Consider the following 20198-nt stretch of genomic DNA (forward strand, 5'->3'; position numbering starts at 1 on the left):
TTGTACTGAACGATGCAAGCAAACATCGTGCACGAATCTTAATTGTACACACGGTGCAATATGTAGGTGGGGAAAAAACGGAGTTTGGTGGTGGCTTGCGCGTGGACCGTGGGAGACTCAAGCCACTATGGATTTGGCTTTGAACTCAACTCGGGTGTCGTCAAATGGATAGGAGAGTGCAGCCCTGGACAGCATGCTTACTGCAGGTCTCAGAGGATCAAGGGCCACGCTCGCCAGTTTCCTTGCGAGGGAGTTATTTACGCTGATCCCTCTGTATGTCAGTTTGGCGTCAAAGACGAGAGAAAAAACATAAGGGCTGGACGGTAACTTTCTCGGATTTGGCCCATGTAAGATTTATGCGTGCTCCGCGGCCTGGAAAACTAAAAGGCCCATATACATGTAGCCCGTTAGATGCCAATGGGCTCGGACTGAACGTTCAAAGGCCAGAAGCCCGTCCGAGATAGTAGGTAAGCCTGCTTCGCGCGGTTGCGGGAAAGACTCGTCTGCTGTGCGCAGAGGCAGCATTGTGCTACGCTGCCGACGTTCGTCTCGACTCTCGATCTCTCGTCATCCTTCAGGCGATACCCGATCATGATCGGCTGGTGATTACTGAATTATTTTCTAAATCCGAATTGCATGAGAAAGTAAAACTCGCACAACATACTATCGTCTAAAAGGAAAAAGTAAAAATAGTACAACAAGGGGGCCTAGTGACACATAAGATGAACCAGACAGTGAACCAGCAGCCAGGTGCGAAGTGTAGGAGGACAACGCTTACATGTAAACAGCGGCATGCAGAAGAGGGCAGAGAAGATAAGCAATCACACGAAAAGAGGTCCGGTCAGTGCTCAACAAACGACGCTCCCCATTTAGTCCCGTACTGCTAATCACAGCCAGGACGAGCCAGCTTAAAATGGCACGCATCCCGAGCTGCAACCACCAGGCCCGGTGGCGCGAGCCTGTTACTCCAGCCTCGGAGGGCAAAAGAGTTTGATGCAGCGACAAGACTCACGGCCCAGCTATCGGTCCTGGGTTTCTGGGTTGTGAGCTCGAGCCTTAGCTCAAAGCCGTGGAGTTGTCTGACCAGGGGCCCATTTAAATTTGAGACGGCTTTGGCCCGGGGAGCTCGCCCATAAAGCGATGGGCTGGCCGAGATTTCACTCGGCGGTCATTGTCGACTATCTCCCCGGGTTTCCATACGGTGCTCACGGGATATTTAAATCCTTGATTTTAGGCCCCATGATGATGATTATGTGTGGCTAAGGTTTAATGGGGGCCTCCGTGTGGTTGCTATGGGTTCGCTCATAAACCCCTCTCATCAACTCTTTTTTTTCCTTCTTTTATGATCCATTCATCCATCCAGATTTAGGGGGTGTTTGGCAGCACTCCACTCAAAAAAAATCATCCATCCAGATTTAGGGGGTGTTTGGCAGCACTCCACTCAAAAAATTTTATGATCCATTCATCCATCCAGATTTAGGGGGTGTTTGGCAGCACTCCACTCAAAAAAAATTTTATGATCCATTCATCCATCCAGATTTAGGGGGTGTTTGGCAGCACTCCACTCAAAAAAAATCATCCATCCAGATTTAGGGGGTGTTTGGCAGCACTCCACTCAAAAAATTTTATGATCCATTCATCCATCCAGATTTAGGGGGTGTTTGGCAGCACTCCACTCAAAAAAAATTTTATGATCCATTCATCCATCCAGATTTAGGGGGTGTTTGGCAGCACTCCACTCCAAATTTTTGAGCTCCACTCCACCGACTCCAAAAAAATACCAGAGCTGTCCACATGTTTGGCAAAATGCATAGATCCAGCTCCGGAAATAGAAGATCTTGATGTGTAAAGTCCATTATACCCATGTGAATGGGTCCCACTTGTCTGTCCTTTAGTTCTCCCCTTCTTCTCCTGTGCTGGTTGGGATCGATTTTCTTCATTCGAGCAGGCAGGCCGCGCAGGACCGGCGGGCGGCGCAGGGGCGGGCGGGCGGCGCGGGCCGCGGCGGGTGAGGGCGGGCGGCGCAGGGCGTGGGGCGCGGCGGGTAGGGGCGGGCGGCACGCGGCGGCGCGCGGCGGGCAGGGGCGGGCGGCGCGCGACGGGTGAGGAGCGGTGGCGGGCGGCGGCGCCGGGCGCGACGAGCGGGAGCGGCACGGCAGGCATAGCCGGCCGGCGCGACGGGAGCCTTTTTTTTATTTCGCGAACCGTTACGTTGTGTAACGAGTGGCAGTGGTGGGTAAATACCCACCAACTCCACGAGGAGGTCTGTAAAGTGGATTTTTGGAGCACCTCTTGAGGTACTCCACAAAAAACGTGGATCTACCCCCTGCTCCACCTTTTTTCCTGGAGCCGGAGTTGCTGGAGCTAGACATGTTTGGCTGCGAAATTTTTGGAGTTGGTGGAGTGGAGCAATTTTTCGTGAAGTGGAGTGCTCCCAAATACCCCCTTAGTCGTGACTAAAATTCATGTCACATCGAATATTCGGAGGCTAACTAGGAGGACTAAACATGAGCTAATTATAAAACTAATTATATAGATGGAGACTAATTCACGAGACGAATCTATTAAGCCTAATTAATCCATCATTAACACATGTTTACTGTAGCATCACATTATCAAATCATGAACTAATTAGGCTTAATAGATTCATCTCACAAATTAGTCTCCATCTGTGCAATTAGTTTTGTAATTAGTATCTAAATATTCGATGTGACAGGAATTTTAGGAGGTGCTAAATAAACAACCACTCCCTTAGGATGATCTCGCCACAGGTATATAACAAGTAATTAGCCGTATGTGCATGCGTGTGCAACCTGCAGCTGCCGGGAGGTGAGTCCACGATCATGCGGCTCGGGAGAGAAGGAAGAACTTCAGCGCAAAAAAGAAAAGTTTGGTAAGGGTATTTTGCGCGTGGAGAAACTCTAGAACTAGGCTTCGGCTAATGTGTTACATTAGCAACGACCGCTAAGGGAGAGGGAAGATGTCATATTTTCTCGCTGTCAGGAGCTCCACAACACACTGAACCCTAGCTCCCCAAGCTCTGCCCTTTGGAGATGGAGTCATAGGGCGAGTTCCTTTTGACAGGGAGTGTGTGTTTATGTTGGTCCTTCTGCAGTTTACTTATCAGTTTGGCATCAAACTATTAAAGACTATGTGGGTAAGGGAAACCCAGTAAACTTTCTTAGGCTTGTCTCGTTGCGCGTTCTTCGGCCCGTAAAACCCATAAAAAAAACCTGTGTAGATAGCTCATTACGTGCAATAGGTTCGAATTGGGAGGAATTGTACGTGGGATCTGGGCCATGCGCGCTCGTGCTCATCAGTCATCAGCAAGTCGTCGTCGTCGTCGCCACCGCCACTGCATCGCAAGACTTCTCAGGCGTGGTTTTGTTGCAACCTTGCCGGAAAAACCTGGTTGCCTTTCTCATGGGTCATGGTAGTGGTGGGTACGTGTTCGTTCCTTTGTTACCCCCAACTGCATGCATGAACAAGTAGAAAACCACTATTTTCGCAAAGAGGCCACCGTCTGATATACTACTGAACATCGCCATGAAAGTGGCGACCGGTCACGCTTTACAGCACGCACAAAGACCTGGCGCAAACAAGAAAAGCGAGCACATGCAACTAAATCCAGCTCCACTCACCCTGCAAGCCAAGTGCTCCTTTTAGTCCCATACTGCTAATCACTCTCAGAACAACTCGGCTTAAAGGGACACGCCTCGAGTCTACAAACGCCGGGTGCGGTCGCGCGGGCCTGTTACTCCAGTCAGCCGGAGGGCAAAAGAGTTGGTGTTGCGACATGGTTTTGGCCCAACGGGCCGTCACCTGGGTTGTGAGTTGAGCTCTGGATTCGGGAACGCAGCTCGTCTCGTAGACGATGGCAGGCCGAACTCTCAAGCACCTTGTCATTCGGGCCCGTCCCAAGCCAAGCACTTGTCGTTCGGCCGTTACAGGTTGGGTCGGAGGGAAACCTCCCCTATCTGAGCCCAGTTTGGCGTCCCTTCCCGGTTTCCATTCGCGCGGTCACGGGAGGCCGTAGTCCTTCCCTGATCTTCCCATTACGGTAATCGGGGCTCGTATGGTTGCCAGAGCTCGCTCACTAACCACTCTCACCAACCCTTTTTTCTCTTCTAACTTTCACTTTAATGAATAGCTCCAGCAAATCACCCATGCAAAACGAGATTATCTAACGGGAAAGATGCAGTGGGAAGGATAAATACAAAATACTCGTGCCTCGATCTCAGATGGCGAACTGTGAAAGTGCCTCGCCGGCACGGCCCAGGGTGGAGTGCCGAGCCCGCCGGTACTCGCCGTAGCTGAACGCCCTGAACCGGCGCGGGCGGCGCGCGTCCACGAGCGCCTCCGGCGCGCGCACCTCCCCGGGGCGCCAGCAGGAACATGCCCACCGTGAAGCGCGGCGCCGCCGCCACGCACCGCACCCCGTGCCTCGCGTTGTGGAGCTCCCCGTTGCTCCACGCCTGCAGCACACGACGCGACCAAGCTCAGCACGGGACGGCCACCGGTGAGGTATGCAGCCGGAGAGCGGAGAGAGGCTGACCGTGGCGATGTCACCGATGTTGACGAGGAGGGAGCCGGGGAGGGGCAGGTCGACGGGCTCGAACTCGGCGGTGTCCGGGTCGGCCACCTCGAGGCCGCCGATGCGGTCGTCTTCCAGGAGCACGGTGAGGAAGCTGGAGTCCGTGTGCACCTGCACGCCGGGCGACCCCACGGTCTCCGCCGTGTAGTTGTACCTGTTCATCCGGAGCTGGCACGGCCAGTCACAGAACGCCGACAACGACCCTCCTCCTCCCCGCCCACGCCGAGGCCCGCGGTCATCTTCGCCGCGACGTCCAGGGCTAGCTCGTGCGTCTTCTCGGCGTACGCTCCGATGGTCGCCCTGCGCGCGCACCAATATTAATGGCGGCGAGGAACGCGGCGCGCTTAGTGAAATTAATCAATTCCGTCACCTGATGTGCGGCGGCGCGCCGATGAGGTCGCAGAAGGCCTCGACGTCGGCGGGGGCGGAGGCGTCGTGCACGGCGAGGGACTCGAACAGCGGGTTCGTGGCGCTCGGGTGCACGTACCCGCTGTCCGGCGGCGCGACGTCGGCGCTGCGGCGTTTGGCGTCCACGGGGAGCTCGTGCAGCGCCCGCGCGGCGGCCTTCATGCTGGCCTGGAGCTCGAGCGGCACGCAGCCCAGAAGCCGGGCCGCGGCCAGCAGCCGCGCGGACTCGTCCGGCCGCGCGCCGACGAGGGGCAGGTCGAACACCGGGATCTCTAACATCTTCGCCGAATGTGACTTGTGAGCGAGTTCAGTTGGACCTTGCTAGCTTGTAGTTAGTTGATACGGGTGGTTCCATGGGATCGTGACGAAACCGAGTATTTTAGGAGAAAGATGCCTGCAAATTTTATTGTTCGATTCTCATGTGTCGCATAATTTTGTCCATAATTGCACGATTTAGAAACAATATGTCACACCCTCATGTAATACGCACGATAAGCACCATGAGCAAGAATTTGGGAAAACAGATGCGAGAGCAGTACTTCGTTAGAATATGCGATTCTGACCTCACGCACTCATGTTGTGTACTTGAGTGCACGGTAAGGGAAAAGGGACACGGCGAAGACAGGAGAACTCTCGGAAAACAAGGACATTCAGCAAGCTAAGCTATAGAGGGGCAGTACAAGGTTGTATATCACTTGTCAGTTAACAACTTAACATGTCTATCCAATCTGTGCTGTGTAAATTGCACAGCGAGGTGTACTGATTGATACTCAGGAGTGAGGTGTCATCTTACTTCCTGCGGGCTCGCGGCAGGGCCTGCAGTGCTCCTGGTCAGTGTGAAGTTCAGCTTCCAAGTGTAGTTGGACCGAGAATCTAAATTTTATCCTCGGCACACCTCACAACTATTCTTTCTTGGTTTTCTTACTGCACCTTGTGATACTATACAAGCAAGTGGCTGCTAGCAGCACCACGGCTATGATAAAAGCTGCACACAATAAAGAAATTATACAAAGGTACATCGCAAAAGATCCATAAGACTACAATGTAGATTCATATGGTTGGAATAATTGGCATGGATACGAGTAGCATACCAGCTATGGTGCCAAAGAACAGCAGAGCGAGCCGGTGTCGTGTTAGCCATGGAAGCTCTGTTTCGAGAGTACAGTGCCGTTGAAAAGCATGTTCTTGTTTCTTGATTGCGTGCGCACCTGATGGCTGCAGTTCAGATATAGGGAACTCCACACTGTGAACAGAATGGCCCTCAACATCTCTTAGTTCAAGTTTTATCCGCGGAGGTACAGCATTCCAATCAATTTCAATTGCTCCAAAATTTGGTTGACCTGAAAAATGCAACACCAAATGATTTAACAATGTAACAAAATCTCAACACAGCAGGAAATAACCTAATCTTTTTCTGGAACGTGTACAAGAGCTGCGCATCATTATATTAAGAGGGAAATAAGGTAGCCTAGGTACTGAAAAATATTGGCATTCCCTTCAGATGCTTTATGATGACATTCTACAAATGAACTGTATCTTTTCGAGGCTTTAAATAAATTTAAACCTCCGTATCTATTCTTTTCTTTTTTATAGAGAAAGAAATTGAGTAAAATAAAACATTATAGCTATCCTACATTGTGGATTCATACTTCTACAGTTGAGACCAAGAAAGAGTCATACCTGTAGTGCATGATTTATACCGGCACTTAGGGCTAAAGACTCGCATGGTAGTTGGTGTAAGTACTGCCAGAAGTCTCATAATAGGTTGAAAGACTGCTGGCACAGAATTCTCAACGGACTGGGTAAGACCACTTGAAGTAACATCATACAATGGATATTGAGCTCCACAGTCGAATCTAGCAATTTCTCCAAAATGAACATCACCACTAATAAATATTACTCCGTTTCTCTGCAAATAGTCATGCAATCAGCATATGTTTCATAAGAGTAATGAACATGTAAAAAATCATTTTGCTGATATCATGGTATCTTGTAAAGGACTCAGAACCGAAAGGTTTAATTGAAGAAAGATATGCCAGCACCTACTGCATTTTCCTTTGCCGCAGCTAAAGGAGGATTGTTACTTTTGGAAAGATTGAAACCATGAATAATAATATAATAGCTTGCCCGCAAGAAAGTAATAGTGACCAACCTTACTGCTGTCAATCAATCTGAACAGCCTCTCTCTCTCCCTTGGGAAGCGTGCCCAGGACTCCACATAGAACAAAGGTCCAGTTGTGGCAGAAAGATTAGATACTACCTGTATTGACACATGGGGATAAAGCAATTACTCTATAGTTATACCGATGAAAATTTCCACTGCATAGCATTCCAAAAAAATGCAATCCGATATGTAACTTTTTTCTTGACCACAAGTGGAGAACCCTGTCATTTTTAATTTATGGTAGAAGAGAACCAAACCCAGCCTGGAGGTACCCAGAAACTGCATATTATAGTGGAAGCATTAAGACATATAAAAAGCGAGAGCAATGGAACAGTAGGATACTCTCTGTCCATCTAAAGAGCTGCCACCAGGTGAAATGTCATATTATTGAAATTCTGTCACATAAAACAATCACATATACCATCTGTTTTATTTGGGGAGAAAAAACAGTAGCCAACCAAGCAATAACTGAATTTATTATACTATCACTACCACAAAAACTTTCAGGACTTGTGAAAGTTTTTCATAACTTCTGGGCAACCCATTAGTTGGCAACTGAGCTGTTCATCCAGAAAGCTGGGATCCATGGGAGTGAGAAGTTTAATAGCTTTGGATGTGAAAACTCGTGGTCTATGATTTCTATCTGAACATTTTTTATCCTTGCTAGATTTAGTTTTACAAGTCCTAAAAAAATATTTACTTTTAATATGTTTACCTGGATAGAAGATCCGATGATGGTGATCTCTGATTGAGGACCATGAAGCTCCCTCTCCAGCCACTGCCATTGAGGATCTCCTAGAATAGTTCCATCACTTAAAAGTGGGTCTCTGTGATATCTGGTATCCAACAAGATTACCTGCAATACTGTGTGGTTATCTTTTAATTCAAAATTGACGATGAAACTAATTGGCAACAGAAGGGGAAAGCACTAGTCATATGTTTTATTTAGCCCTGATGCACGACCATTTTAGACCTTATACTAGCTTTACCGCCAATAGCACTTTATGATACTTAAAATGACTGCTGGGCTGATGCTTTATATTGATCGGGACATGAAAAGGTGCAAAGTATGTGTAGATAACTGTGTACTAGACTTAATTCAGGTAAATGACAATTTAAATTGTATAAATGCTAAATATCCACAAAAGCCAGATATGAAGTCCTCAGAGTTTACACATAAAAGAGAAGGGCATGTTCTATATCACTTTAAAATTTGAACAACAGACTCAAAATGCATTTACCAGATGCAAAAGGGGATAACACAGTATAGCAGTGCATCACACTGTTCATCAAGGAATTTTTTTAGTCTAAAAAAAGAATTCTGTCTTTTTGCATCCTGCAAATGCAATTGAGTTTCATCTTGAATTTTGCATTTCTATTCATTATCAAACATACACTTCCCTTATATTTGATATTATCTTGAGAGTCTTAGAAAACTTCTACATCTAGTTTTCGCAGAATTTGCAACATTTAGCTGGTTTCACAAGATACATCGCCAACTTAATATATAGCATAAAAATTGTGATAAGGATCAACCCTCATCAGATAAATATAGGATGGATTGCCTGATCTTCATAGTGGAGGGGAACATCAGAAGAAGTAATTCTTTGTCCATCATATGCGAACTGGGACAATTGATAACTATCTTGCAATCAAATTCGTGGTAGAAAGAATTGCCAGAAAAGTACAATGCCCTATATTTCAAGAAACTTCTGCATCTAGTTTTCACATAAATCTGAAAATGCAGCAAAGTAATGACTGGAAAACATGTCCAAAACCTGGATTCACATTCACAGGGTAGCAAGTTCTTAACTTCTTATAAACTCGGACATCAGTAACTACAAAGTACCAATGACTGAGATAAGTTTGCACTCAAGGAACAAACAATGAAGCTGAAACAGAGTTACAGATAACCAGATATTCCATTTTGGGAATAATTTTAATATTATCATGTTCATATGAAAAAGAGGAGAATATATCAAAGATTGAAGGAACCACTGCATCACTGATACAATTATTTGTGATATAATCCTATTTGAACACGAAATAGAAAAACCATGCAAAAATTGAACATGACATAAGACTACAAGCATCGACTTTACCTTCACTCTTTTTCCTTCAGGGCCAAACATGTATGAGGTATAAACACCAGCTTGTTTCCTCCTGAACAAACAAGTATTAAATTATCAGGTGGGGACATTTCTCCCCTTGCTGACCCTAAAAAAGGGAAAATAATAGAGTATTTTAAGGCATATGTTGGTGTATTGGCTGTATGTACGCAGATCCTAAAACTTATACAGAAATGTATGGTCCAAGGATAGAAGAAGATTTGACATACTGTGACAATAAATCAACAAGGAAATAACATTGAGAGCAACAACAACAATAACATTCCAGACTACCTTAATTTCTAACAAAGAACGCAACTACAGACAAATGAAAAATGGAAACAGTTTAACAGATGACCAGAAAGAATATATATGTGCTACAACTACAAAGGACGGAGGCAAATCCAAATCTAGTAAATGCGGATCAGGCCGTTATAAGTTGATAGGATCCATTTTGAGTTGAAATACAGCGAGAAAAGTATCTCAATTGACTCAAAGATTGTATAATGGTTAAATCAGACTTTGTGGTCCTAGTCATAAGATAATTGCTTTAAGTATGAATTACCCAAGTAATGTGGTGATGATGAGATTCAATATTTTCTGTGAAGGATGCTTTTTGTAATGAAGAAATAGAAGTAGTGCTAGTGGACATACAAGTATGTAAAGCAGGTTACAATTCCATGCTTTATTGAAAAACTACCAGTGCTCAGTCTGAATGTAAATTGGTTAGCGAACAATAACTGCATAACAAGATAAACATGAAGAAATTCAAGATCAACTCCAGTATTTCTAAGTGCATACCGCTTACTGTCTTCAGGTTCATCCAAGAAATCTAACATAAGCCTTTGAGTAAACACTTTCCCACTAAATTCCTTTCCTGCATCATTCAATCCATAATCATGGTCATCCCATGTTCCAATAACCTGCAATTAATGAATTCCAATAGTGACACCAGTTTCTCATATCTTCTAGAAGCAGGAAGAAGCAGTGTCAAAGATTCTTCATAAGTTCAGAAGATTTTTAGACTGTCCTAAATATTATGGCAACTACAATTTGGTGCCACCCTAGCCCATAGTTGGACATTCGATTATACTCCATCCGTTCCTAAATATATGACGTTTAGGACAAGGCGACAAGCTATTAGTTAAAAAATGGACTAGCTAGCTTGTCCTAAACGTCATATATTTGAGAATGGATGTAGTATGATTCTATCTGAAATGCATTATTCACTGCTGTAAGATAATCAGCCCACGAGTGCAGTCAATGGAATTTAAACAGTAACATTTGATTGTTTGTCACTGTGATGCCGACTCAAAAGAGCAGCCCCACGACTGGACTAGCACCAACAATCAATGCGGCGAGCAGACACTAGAAACGACCCGGAAGAGAAGCTGACCTGAGCCTTCTCCCTGAGCCTGGCGTACCCGGGCTTCGCCCTGCCGAGCTGGTACCGCCTCCGCAGCTCCTCCTCGGTGGAGGGGTAGAACCGCGGCACGTTCTTCCAGGGCCCCACGGTGCGCTCCTTCCCGAACACCCGGAACGGGCGCTTGTTGTCGCCGTAGACGTTGTCCCCGAGCCAGACGAACACCTGCGGGTCGAACCCCGCGACGGCGTCCCAAATGGGCTGCAGGAAAATCGCAAACGAAACAATTCCGTCACAATCTCATGATCTCATCATTCATCAAAGTGAGCGAGCAAGCACGGCCAGCCGGGGTGAGCATTCCGTCGCGCACCTGGGGCGCGCTCTGGTTGGCGCAGGAGCCGAAGGCAATCCTGGACACCACGGCGTCGGCGGCGCGGGCGCAAGGGGCCAGGACGAGGTGGAGCAGGAGCAGGAGCGGGAAGGTGGCGGCCATTGGGGGATGCGCCGGGATGGGAGAGTGCGCTCTGGCTCTGCCTCCGCTCGGTGGGCGAGGCGACGGGCGAGGAGAAATTGCGGGAGGTGGGCAGGAGGGAGACGGGGATATTCCAATTTCCAAGGCGTCGGATCCCGGGGAAGGCAGAGGCTGGAGGTGGACGTGTGGTGGTGGGGGCGACCGGGCGAGGGCGATGCCGGTGGCGGACGCAGGGAGGGAGGAAGAAAGCCGGAGGCCGTTTGCCCCCTTTTTTTCACTTGTTTAATTAATGCAGTGGAATTCTGTGGAAATCTATCTACGTGCTGTGTTCCTTCTGACCATCCACTCCTCTGTTAACCACGCTGCGTGAAGTGTGAAGCTTCTAGAGAAGAACATAACGTGTAGGAACTTTGTAAGTCAGGTCCTTGAGTTTTGTTTGCAGAAAAGTTAAATTCTGGCTGAAATACTCTGAAAATCCTATGTAAACTTGGAGGATCCCCGAGTTAGCAAGTCTGAGCCTGCATATCAAGTCAAAGTCATTGATCTTACTGGGGAGAAAACAACAGCATATTTGGCCATGAGCAGTTAGAACAAGGAAAATATGATCATGGCGATCATCTCTAGCTGGGAAAGATGTCAACAAAGCCGCAACATTTCTGGCTTTGCACTTTTGCAGGGATGGGGGCTAGCCTAAAAGGCGTGATCCGGGGTGAAAAAAGCTGCGAACTTGCCGTGCCTAACTTCTTTTTTGCCTTTTGCTTGGGATCAAGCAACTTCGCTGCAAACAGCAGAAGGCATCACGTTGTCGCTAAAGCTCAAGGCTTCCATTCAGAGCTGGAATATTTCTAGAACTGTGGCTTACTGGCTTGTGAGAATCACCGATAGTCTAAACTAGCTTGTAAGCATTTTTCGCCCATTTGCATTGAGCATCTGAAGCAATGGAACCAAGTGATCACAAATCTAATCAAAACCTTCTCCAGCCTCCAGCTATGCAGCAACGCTAGAAGAACCTGTTCTATGCAGCAACGCCAGAAGAACCTGTTCTCCAACAATTGTTTATGGGCTCATGGCCTAAATAGCCCACTCTGCCATTGCTTAAAGGGCCAGCACTCCAATAGCTTCAGTACAAAGCAAGTGATCACACCTAGGGACTCACTGTACTCCATACTCTTATCAGCACTGCAAAACCAATTCGAGGCATCTGATTCCAGCAAATGGTAAGCAAGGAAATGATGTGTTCTAACAAAGCAGGCTTCAGCAACCCACCAAAAGTACACATACATTCAGATTACGTCAGGGTGCCAAACTGCAAACTAGATACAGCTAAAATTGGTACATGCCGTCAGGAACTCAACGCATGGTCAACGAAGTACCTACATCTAGATTTCAACAACAAACTACAAGCCAGCGTGTTCATCAGTTTATGTTTCCCCAGATAGCTTGCCCCGAGGTCCCCTTGTTGCTTGGCCTTGCAGTCAGTTCATATAGGATCCGAGCAAAGGTGTCCGAGTATTTCCCTTCTGTCGTCAGGATCTCAGCAAAAGTGTTCTCATGCACAAGGAGGTGCATCCTGTTTTGAGGCTCGGAGACGAGGCTCTCCAGTATCATTGACGTCTTCCTGCAGACCTCAGGCACAGGATGCGGCGTCTTCACAATCTTTAGAAGTCTGTCGACAGCCCTGGTTCAATTCACATTGAAATGACAAAAAAATTCTGATTGTTAATGCCACTTCCTGTATTAGTTTGCTCTCTCTAATTGTGTGAAGCAGATGTTTACCATCGCTCACTGGCAAGCTTTAGCCTGCAATCCATATTCACTTCAGCTACATTGTAGAGTGCGCTAACAGCAGCAGCCTGTGCATCATATGCTGGCATACTCAAGAGGTCAACTAGCCGTTTGTATATCTGTATCAAGCAGCACGATGTAAGTATGACAACTAAACAGCCGAGAAACAGATAGCTTTATTCAAATGCAGCATAGACAATATAACACCAAACTATTACCAAATGAAACAGTGAGCTAAACAGCAGTATTTACCTGTGGAATGACAGGGAGAAGAAATGACTCATTATCTGGATTTATTATCAGACGCCCAATCAGTTCAGCAGCGGCACAGTGCCACGGCTTAACTGAAGATGAAAGCATACCCATTATGGCATGAACTGCACCTTTTTCACTGTCTTGGCAAAAAAGCAGCAAATGAGTTAACTTCAATATAGAAAATAAAAGGAGAGAGGATAATACAGCTTCAGAGTTATGTCTCACGTCATTTTAATGAATGATGGCTTCGATGAGCTGAAGATTCTCAAGTCCAACACAGGTGCTAAATTGACAAGGGTTTCCAGCATGTTTGTTACGAGTTCATCATCTTCTGCTCAATGACAACAAATCAGCAGAGCATTAGTTCACATTAAGTCTGTTGGAAAAAGAGCTGGATTTAAATTGCCATGACATGAAACAGTCCCAGGAGCTCATTAAAGTTACAACAGACATTCAATACACATAAACAAAAAAGCTCTCACTTCCTTATTTTGCAGTGTAAGACCAAATATATAAATAGTCAGTTTTTGGGTTGAGTTTGTGGAGAGCTAATGATAGCTTGGTTGGTAGAGCCTCTAGTTGAGAAGCAGTTCACTAGGCTTGAACCCAGGTGTTCGCAGGCCATGTGAGTACCTCCCTAAAGCATTCGCTACTCACCCTCCATCCCCACCCACAAAACACACACGTAAGACGAAGTCAAGCGGATGTCTCCACCCGTGGGTTTTCATATGCAGGTAATGACAAAACGTAAAACACAACAAACTTGAATAGCCAAACACTAATATTGACATAGACACATTTAATCTAATAAAAGAATACTAGATTGATGGACTGCAAAAAAAAGAGTAGAAGATAAATGCATGTAACTGAAGACAAGACACAGGGCAATATTTCAAGCTTTACCTCTATTCTGGTCTTCTAAGCACTGAAATACAGTCTCCAAGCAATGCCTATGTTGAACCATGATAGTCTCATTTTCTGGCATAAAAGAGAAATTACGGATTATATTGGAGACTGCTATAGCGCACTGCTGCCTTTCTGCCCTCCCTTCATCATCATTGTTAAACAAGCCATCCTCATCAAACCAAAAGCTTGCAGAGCGCTTCTTCGTGACACTGGACTCCTCGGTCTTTGATTGATCATTAGAGGTACTGTAATTAGTACAATTAAAAGAACATAAGAATAGGCAGCAACAGCCATGGATACTGAGATACGCTATCAGGATCTTGGTAAGATTAGTAACAACATACGTGCCAGTGTCAGAGTAGACTTTTTCCATGTTCTCTTGACCAAAGCCAGAGAGCGTTGTGTTGGCACCCAAAGTTCTTACTCTGGGTGGTTTGAGATGGTCCTTAGGCATTGCAATATCTCTCCATTCATCAATCTGTACGAGATATCAAAGCATAAGACACAATGCAAAAAACAAAACGAGTAGCTTCTTTTGGAAGAAATTGACAGACACATCAGTACATTGCTTTGCAGATTTTAGAAGTTAATTTGGTGTAAGAACCATATAAATTAGATGAGATGAGTCTAACCTACTCCCTCTCATTTTCCACATGGATGACGTCGCTGCCACATGGCAAAAGTTAATGATGCCACTGCCACATCACCAAAAACCACCCACAAATCCTCCTAGGACATGGTTTGCATCTGTTTTTATCTGATTCTGGAAATAAAAAAGGGTTCACCCTTATGGGGTATGGGAAAGAGAATTCTGGGCAGATTTACCCTTGCTTCTTTGGCAACATGTGGATAAAATATAAAAGGAGAGAAGGATTGGGGAACCAAAATTAGACGACTTTTTCCCTTTGTTTTATGGCTACAAACCTATATGGACAATGATGCCAGATCCCACAAACACCATTACCCTTTCCTTCAGTGTTTATATTAAAGGGCAATGCTAGCTTGACTAAATCTAGTTCAAATGCATTTTTATGCAAATACAATTAGCACTGATTAGCAGACAGAATCATAATTGCTATACAATTTCAAATAAAATGTAAATTGCATGATTTAGTAAGAGATGAATCAAACTAGAAAGATGAAAAGGGAATTCAGGACATACAACTTGAAGAAGAGCATCTAAGAGCCCAGGAACTTTAGCAAGAGGTGTTGTATCACGTCGGAAGTCATCCTTCTCCTTAAATGAGAGCACTGTAAGGGCATTCAGTGCCCACAGTATCTCTGATTTCAACCCACTTTGCAATGCAAGGACAATTCTTTTGTTATTCTGATCTGAGAAAAGCCAAAAGAGAAAAATAAGTGTCCTGCCAAATGGTCGATGCTGGTAACCGTTATTAGAAAATGATTACTTGTGCAGTTCAAGCTCATGACAAAGAACGTGAGGCATCACCTCTAACGAACAGGACAAAACAAGAGTAAAATGATAGAGAGCAGGAACACAAAATAAGGTAAGCATAACTGTGCCATGCCATTGTTTGTCAGCTGTATAAAGTAACTGTTTCCAAGCTTGGGAAATGAAAAGACATGTACACGCTTTATAAACCTATATGTAGTTATATGCACTCTCAAGGAAGGACATGTGCACATACGTGAACATTTCTAAGCCCAAATTCTTATCATCACATAGAAAGGTTTGCAGTCAATTCTACTAGGTATTCATGTGACAGGAAGAATTACAACTAAGTTGACCAGCAACAACAATCCAAACTGGAAGTGAGGCGTATTACAGTTTACCCTAAACATTTTCAAGAATAAAAAAGAAGAGGAGGCAAGCATCAGGTTCTTGATACTTCTTTGACCTTCAAAGAACTGAAAAACAAAGTCTCTGTCTAAATTGGATACTCAGGTTAGCCTCAAAGTTGTCCAGAACTCTATAGCCTCATCCAAGCCAGAATTATGTGTCTAAGCAAGACGTGCAGCAGAGGTCTGAAAGAAACCGTGCTAGTTAGTGTTCTATGGCATCACACAGTTTTCATAAAGAGTCTGTTTGTGATGTCAAACCTTTTCCATTGTATGTAAACTCTGCTACTTAACACGATGGCTTCAAGAATGTTAAGCTAAATCATCTGCACTGCAAATGTTATATAACCATGATGACTATTTTTCTCCCAACATTTATTTGACAATCAACACTACAAATATGCATACCCGTAATACTCTGCAGCAACATTTTTGCTTCAGAAGATAACCAAACCAACGGCAACAAACTAATCCAAAATGTCTCCATAAAATGAGCACTCCGATGGCAAAAACTTGGACCTCTAAGGCCTTATTTATACCCCTTATGTCAGTGTCAAGCACGTAATTACACAGATCTTAGGAGGCAGTAAAAAGAGAGGCATATTTCACAGTCTAACGCCCATAATTTTCGTCCAACAAATCGACCCCAAATTCATAGGACCAACACCCGAGTTATTCCCCCCTCATGCCCCAGAGTCGCACATAAGCTGAGTTGAACTGGGAGAGGAGACGAATGAGCGGGTTACCTGAGAGGGCCGAGAGTACTTGGAGGGACGGCCCGACCAGCGCGGCGGGCGCCCCCGGGTCGCCGACAGCAGCCGCCGCGGCTGCGGCCGCGGCTCCGCTGCCGGTGGTGCTCCCGAAGGGGCGGCCGCGCTTCGCCGGCGTGCCGCCGCCGCTCCCGCCGGACTTGCCCGTCTGCTTCTGCATGGCTAGGGTTTTGGAGCTCGGAGCTTCGAGGGCGGAGCGACGGAGAACGGCGCGTGCTCGGAGCTCGGAATTGGGGTGGGCACCGTGTCGAAGCGGACAAGGCGATCCGCGGGATTACTCGGACGGTGGAGATTGAGCGGTATACGCCTCCCACGGCCAAGTGATACATGCCGTTCTCTTGCGCTAGACAGGTGGGTCAAGACTATAGCCCACGACATAGTTTGAGTTTCGAGGTTTTAAACTAAGCGTGTCTCTGACAGCATAACGTTGTGAACAGTTAACCAAACGGAAATGCTATGCATCCGACATCTTACCCATCTGTCCGGATGCACCATCCACTGTCCGCCAGATCCGATAGCTTAGCTCGCTTCACTCACATTTCTCCCCCCACTCCTCCTCCCGCACGCCACCCTCCCGTCCATTTGCCCCTTCCCTTCTCTCGCTTTCACCTAGTACCTGATGCTTTCACCCAATACCCGACGCGCCCCTGCGGTGGCGATGCGGACGCCGCGGCCGGCGGGAAGGATGCCGGCAGAGGGCAGCGCTGGCGAGCCAAGCGACGAGGAGGATCATGGTGTCTCCTCACGCCCGCACGCACACCGCCCGCGCCCGGCCAGTCGTGATATGGACGCCACGACGGCCCCAGCGGACCACCCCGAGGCGATTCGGTCCCGCGATGCTATTCAGGCCAAGGAGAACAAGTGTGCGAGGCTAACCAGTGAGTTCATCATGCCCGACATCTTTCTTCGCTAATTTGTGCGGATTTGGGTTGGGATTTCTTTCCATTTAGGGTTTAGGGTTCGGTTTTGTCCGATTTTTAGGGTTCGGTTTGCAATGTTTCATCCACTAGTACTGTTTATGTTGCAAAATTTCAGGAGCAATCAAACTTAGCATTGTACTTGAGCAATCAAACTTTCCATGCTAGCATTTTTGCTGTGCTCGGGTGTGGTTTATGTGTTGCTCAGGTGATGAGACTGAAGTTACGTCACATTTCTTCAGTTTCCATTGGCAGAGCAACGAGACAACATAACAGTTATTGTGAATTTGATATATCTGCAGGGTGTCACATGAGTTGAGATATCGGGTACATTCCTAGGAAATCTAATTGTCTCAATTCTTTTGTAGTGCTCTAGTTGAATTGTCAAGAACCAGTGTTTTGCTGATGTGCAATGTTTGTATTCGAAATAGTGTTACTAGCAGAATGAAGAGGTAGACCTGAAATGTCTATTACTCCTTTCTGTTTGTTGGTTAGTTACTTGTTTCGTGGAGGTGATACTGTGTACGTGGTCCTTCAAATCTTAAGCCTAAATAAAACACAAGCGTTTATGCGTGAGGAAACAAAAACTATCTATCAAGCTGCCTTTTCCACTTAGGCCTTGTTTAGTTGCCTAACTTTGAAGATGCAAAATCACTGTTATAGCAATGTAGCACACTGTAGCGTTTCGTTTGTATTTGTGAATTATTGTCCAAATATTGACTAATTAGGCTCAAAAGATTCGTCTCGCAAAGTACAACAAAACTGTGCAATTAGTTTTTGATTTCTCTACATTTAGTACTTCATGCATGTACCGCAAGTTTGATGTGATGGGGAATCTTCTTTTTGCATAGTGTCAAAGTTGGGAGTTGGGGGGCCTTAACAATGAGCAACTCTCGAGTACTTTTCACAGTAAAAATGCACCTGTACTGTTTATGTTGCAAAATTTCATGTTTCAACCATCCATGCTGTCTTTTTCAACACATATGTTTCACAAAGTCCCCGCTGAGATGAGCCATTCCACGGAGCGGGAGCCCAAAAATGTGGCTCCCCGCGGCTTCCTCCCTGTTTTTGCCATCCCTATACTCGGGAGGGGCAGGGCGCAGGCGGAGCGAGGACGGCGCCGGGCAGCCAGCAGTGGGAGGCAGGGACATCGCCAAGCAGCCAGCAGCGGGGACGAGGAAGGACGGTGGCGGGAGTGCGGTGGAGATGCAGCACGGTGGGGGCGGTGGGAGTGCGGTGAGATGCAGCATGGCGGGGGAGCAGCAGGGCGGCAGCAAATACGATCCCTGCGCAGGGGCAGGGCCTGCAGGCGGAGCGAGGACGGCGCCGGGCAGCCAACAGTGGGAGGCAGGGACATCGCCAAGCAGCCAGCAGCGGGGACGAGGAAGGACGGCGGCGGGAGTGCGGTGGAGATGCAGCACGGCGGGGGCGGTGGGAGTGCGGTGAGATGCAGCATGGCGGGGGAGCAGCAGGGCGGCAGCAAATACGATCCCTGCGCGGGGGCTAAAGTGGAGTAGCGGTGGCGGCCGCCATGAGCGCGTGGTCTGCCGGCCCGGCTGGCACGCGGCCTGCCCTCCACACCTCAGCTGCTGGCGTAGCAGAAACAAATAGCAGCCCAGCAGAAGCAAGCAGCACCAGAGACGCCGGAGGCCTGGGCATCAACGGCGGAGGTTGAAAAGACGGGAAGGAAGGGAACGCCGAACAGATAAGGTCCAAGGAGGAACGAATGACTGGTAGAAAAGAGAGAAAAACAAAAAAGAAAAAGGCGTGTAAAAAAAGAGAGAAGGATCGGATAATAAGTGAAGGGGTAAGAAGGAAAAAGAAAAATATAGCAAGGGTATCATTAGTATATAATAATATAATGATTGGCTAATATATAATTCTCCTCATTAATATTTTTATCATACAAAACTCAAATTATAAACAAGAGAGAAATCATGGCATATTGTGCATTTGACATATTTCATCCATTCATGAGAAACAAAAGAAGCTATTTTACTAAACGTTTTTCAAAACGACTTTAGCTCTATCAGAGAAGCTGCATGTGTAGGCCTGGAGCCATGGAGCCATGAACATATGCATACGTCACAATTTACAAGCAGTGCACGTAAGCACGTCATAATTTACAAGCCAGGCCACGGAGCTAGAGACATTCTTCGGCCCCGTTTTCTTCCACTGACTTATTTTTAGCACCCGTCACATCGAATGTTTAGATACTAATTAGGAGTATTATTAAGATTTGCTTGAAGTACCTTCACTTGCTCTTCGGCTTCTACCACTAGATCAAGACCATAGGTTTGTCTTTCTCCAGTTTGTGACCAATTTAATGGTGTCCGACATTTCCGGCCATATAGGACTTCAAACGGTGCCATCTTCAAACTGGCTTGGTAGCTATTGTTGTAATAGAACTCCGCCAATGGCAGGCACTTGTCCCAATTTTTGTCATAGTGGATGACACAAGCTCTCAACATGTCTTCAAGGATCTGATTGACTCTTTTGGGTTTGACCATCGGTTTGAGGATGATAGGTTGAGCTACGGATGAGTTTGGTGACCATGGATGCTTGTAGCTGTTCCCAAAAGCGTGCTACAAACTGAACTCCTCGATCAGAGATGATGGTCTTAGGCACACCGTGTAGGGAAACAATGCTGTCAGAT

The 20198-nt window shown here is 46.5% G+C and overlaps 2 protein-coding genes and 1 pseudogene across 2 annotated transcripts; all 3 read right to left on the minus strand.

The window, feature by feature from the left end:
* Positions 1-4160: 4160 nt before the first annotated feature.
* On the minus strand, positions 4161-5328 carry LOC101772478 (annotated as a pseudogene).
* A 185-nt stretch (positions 5329-5513) lies between these two features.
* On the minus strand, positions 5514-11394 carry LOC101762485. The gene is made up of 9 exons (XM_004952893.3): positions 11008-11394; positions 10671-10898; positions 10076-10197; positions 9269-9329; positions 7882-8022; positions 7155-7262; positions 6683-6911; positions 6094-6342; positions 5514-5987 (listed from the first exon to the last, which is right to left on the minus strand). The coding sequence occupies exons 1-9, from the start codon at positions 11128-11130 to the stop codon at positions 5905-5907; spliced, it is 1344 nt and encodes a 447-aa protein (XP_004952950.1). The 5' UTR covers positions 11131-11394; the 3' UTR covers positions 5514-5904.
* An 893-nt stretch (positions 11395-12287) lies between these two features.
* LOC101762887 (armadillo repeat-containing protein LFR) lies at positions 12288-16915 on the minus strand. The gene is made up of 8 exons (XM_004952894.4): positions 16602-16915; positions 15218-15387; positions 14400-14533; positions 14053-14300; positions 13375-13480; positions 13147-13285; positions 12886-13013; positions 12288-12787 (listed from the first exon to the last, which is right to left on the minus strand). The coding sequence occupies exons 1-8, from the start codon at positions 16783-16785 to the stop codon at positions 12526-12528; spliced, it is 1371 nt and encodes a 456-aa protein (XP_004952951.1). The 5' UTR covers positions 16786-16915; the 3' UTR covers positions 12288-12525.
* Between the last annotated feature and the right edge of the window lie 3283 nt (positions 16916-20198).

This window comes from Setaria italica, chromosome I (assembly GCF_000263155.2).
Source record: "Setaria italica strain Yugu1 chromosome I, Setaria_italica_v2.0, whole genome shotgun sequence".
Lineage (NCBI taxonomy): Eukaryota > Viridiplantae > Streptophyta > Magnoliopsida > Poales > Poaceae > Setaria > Setaria italica.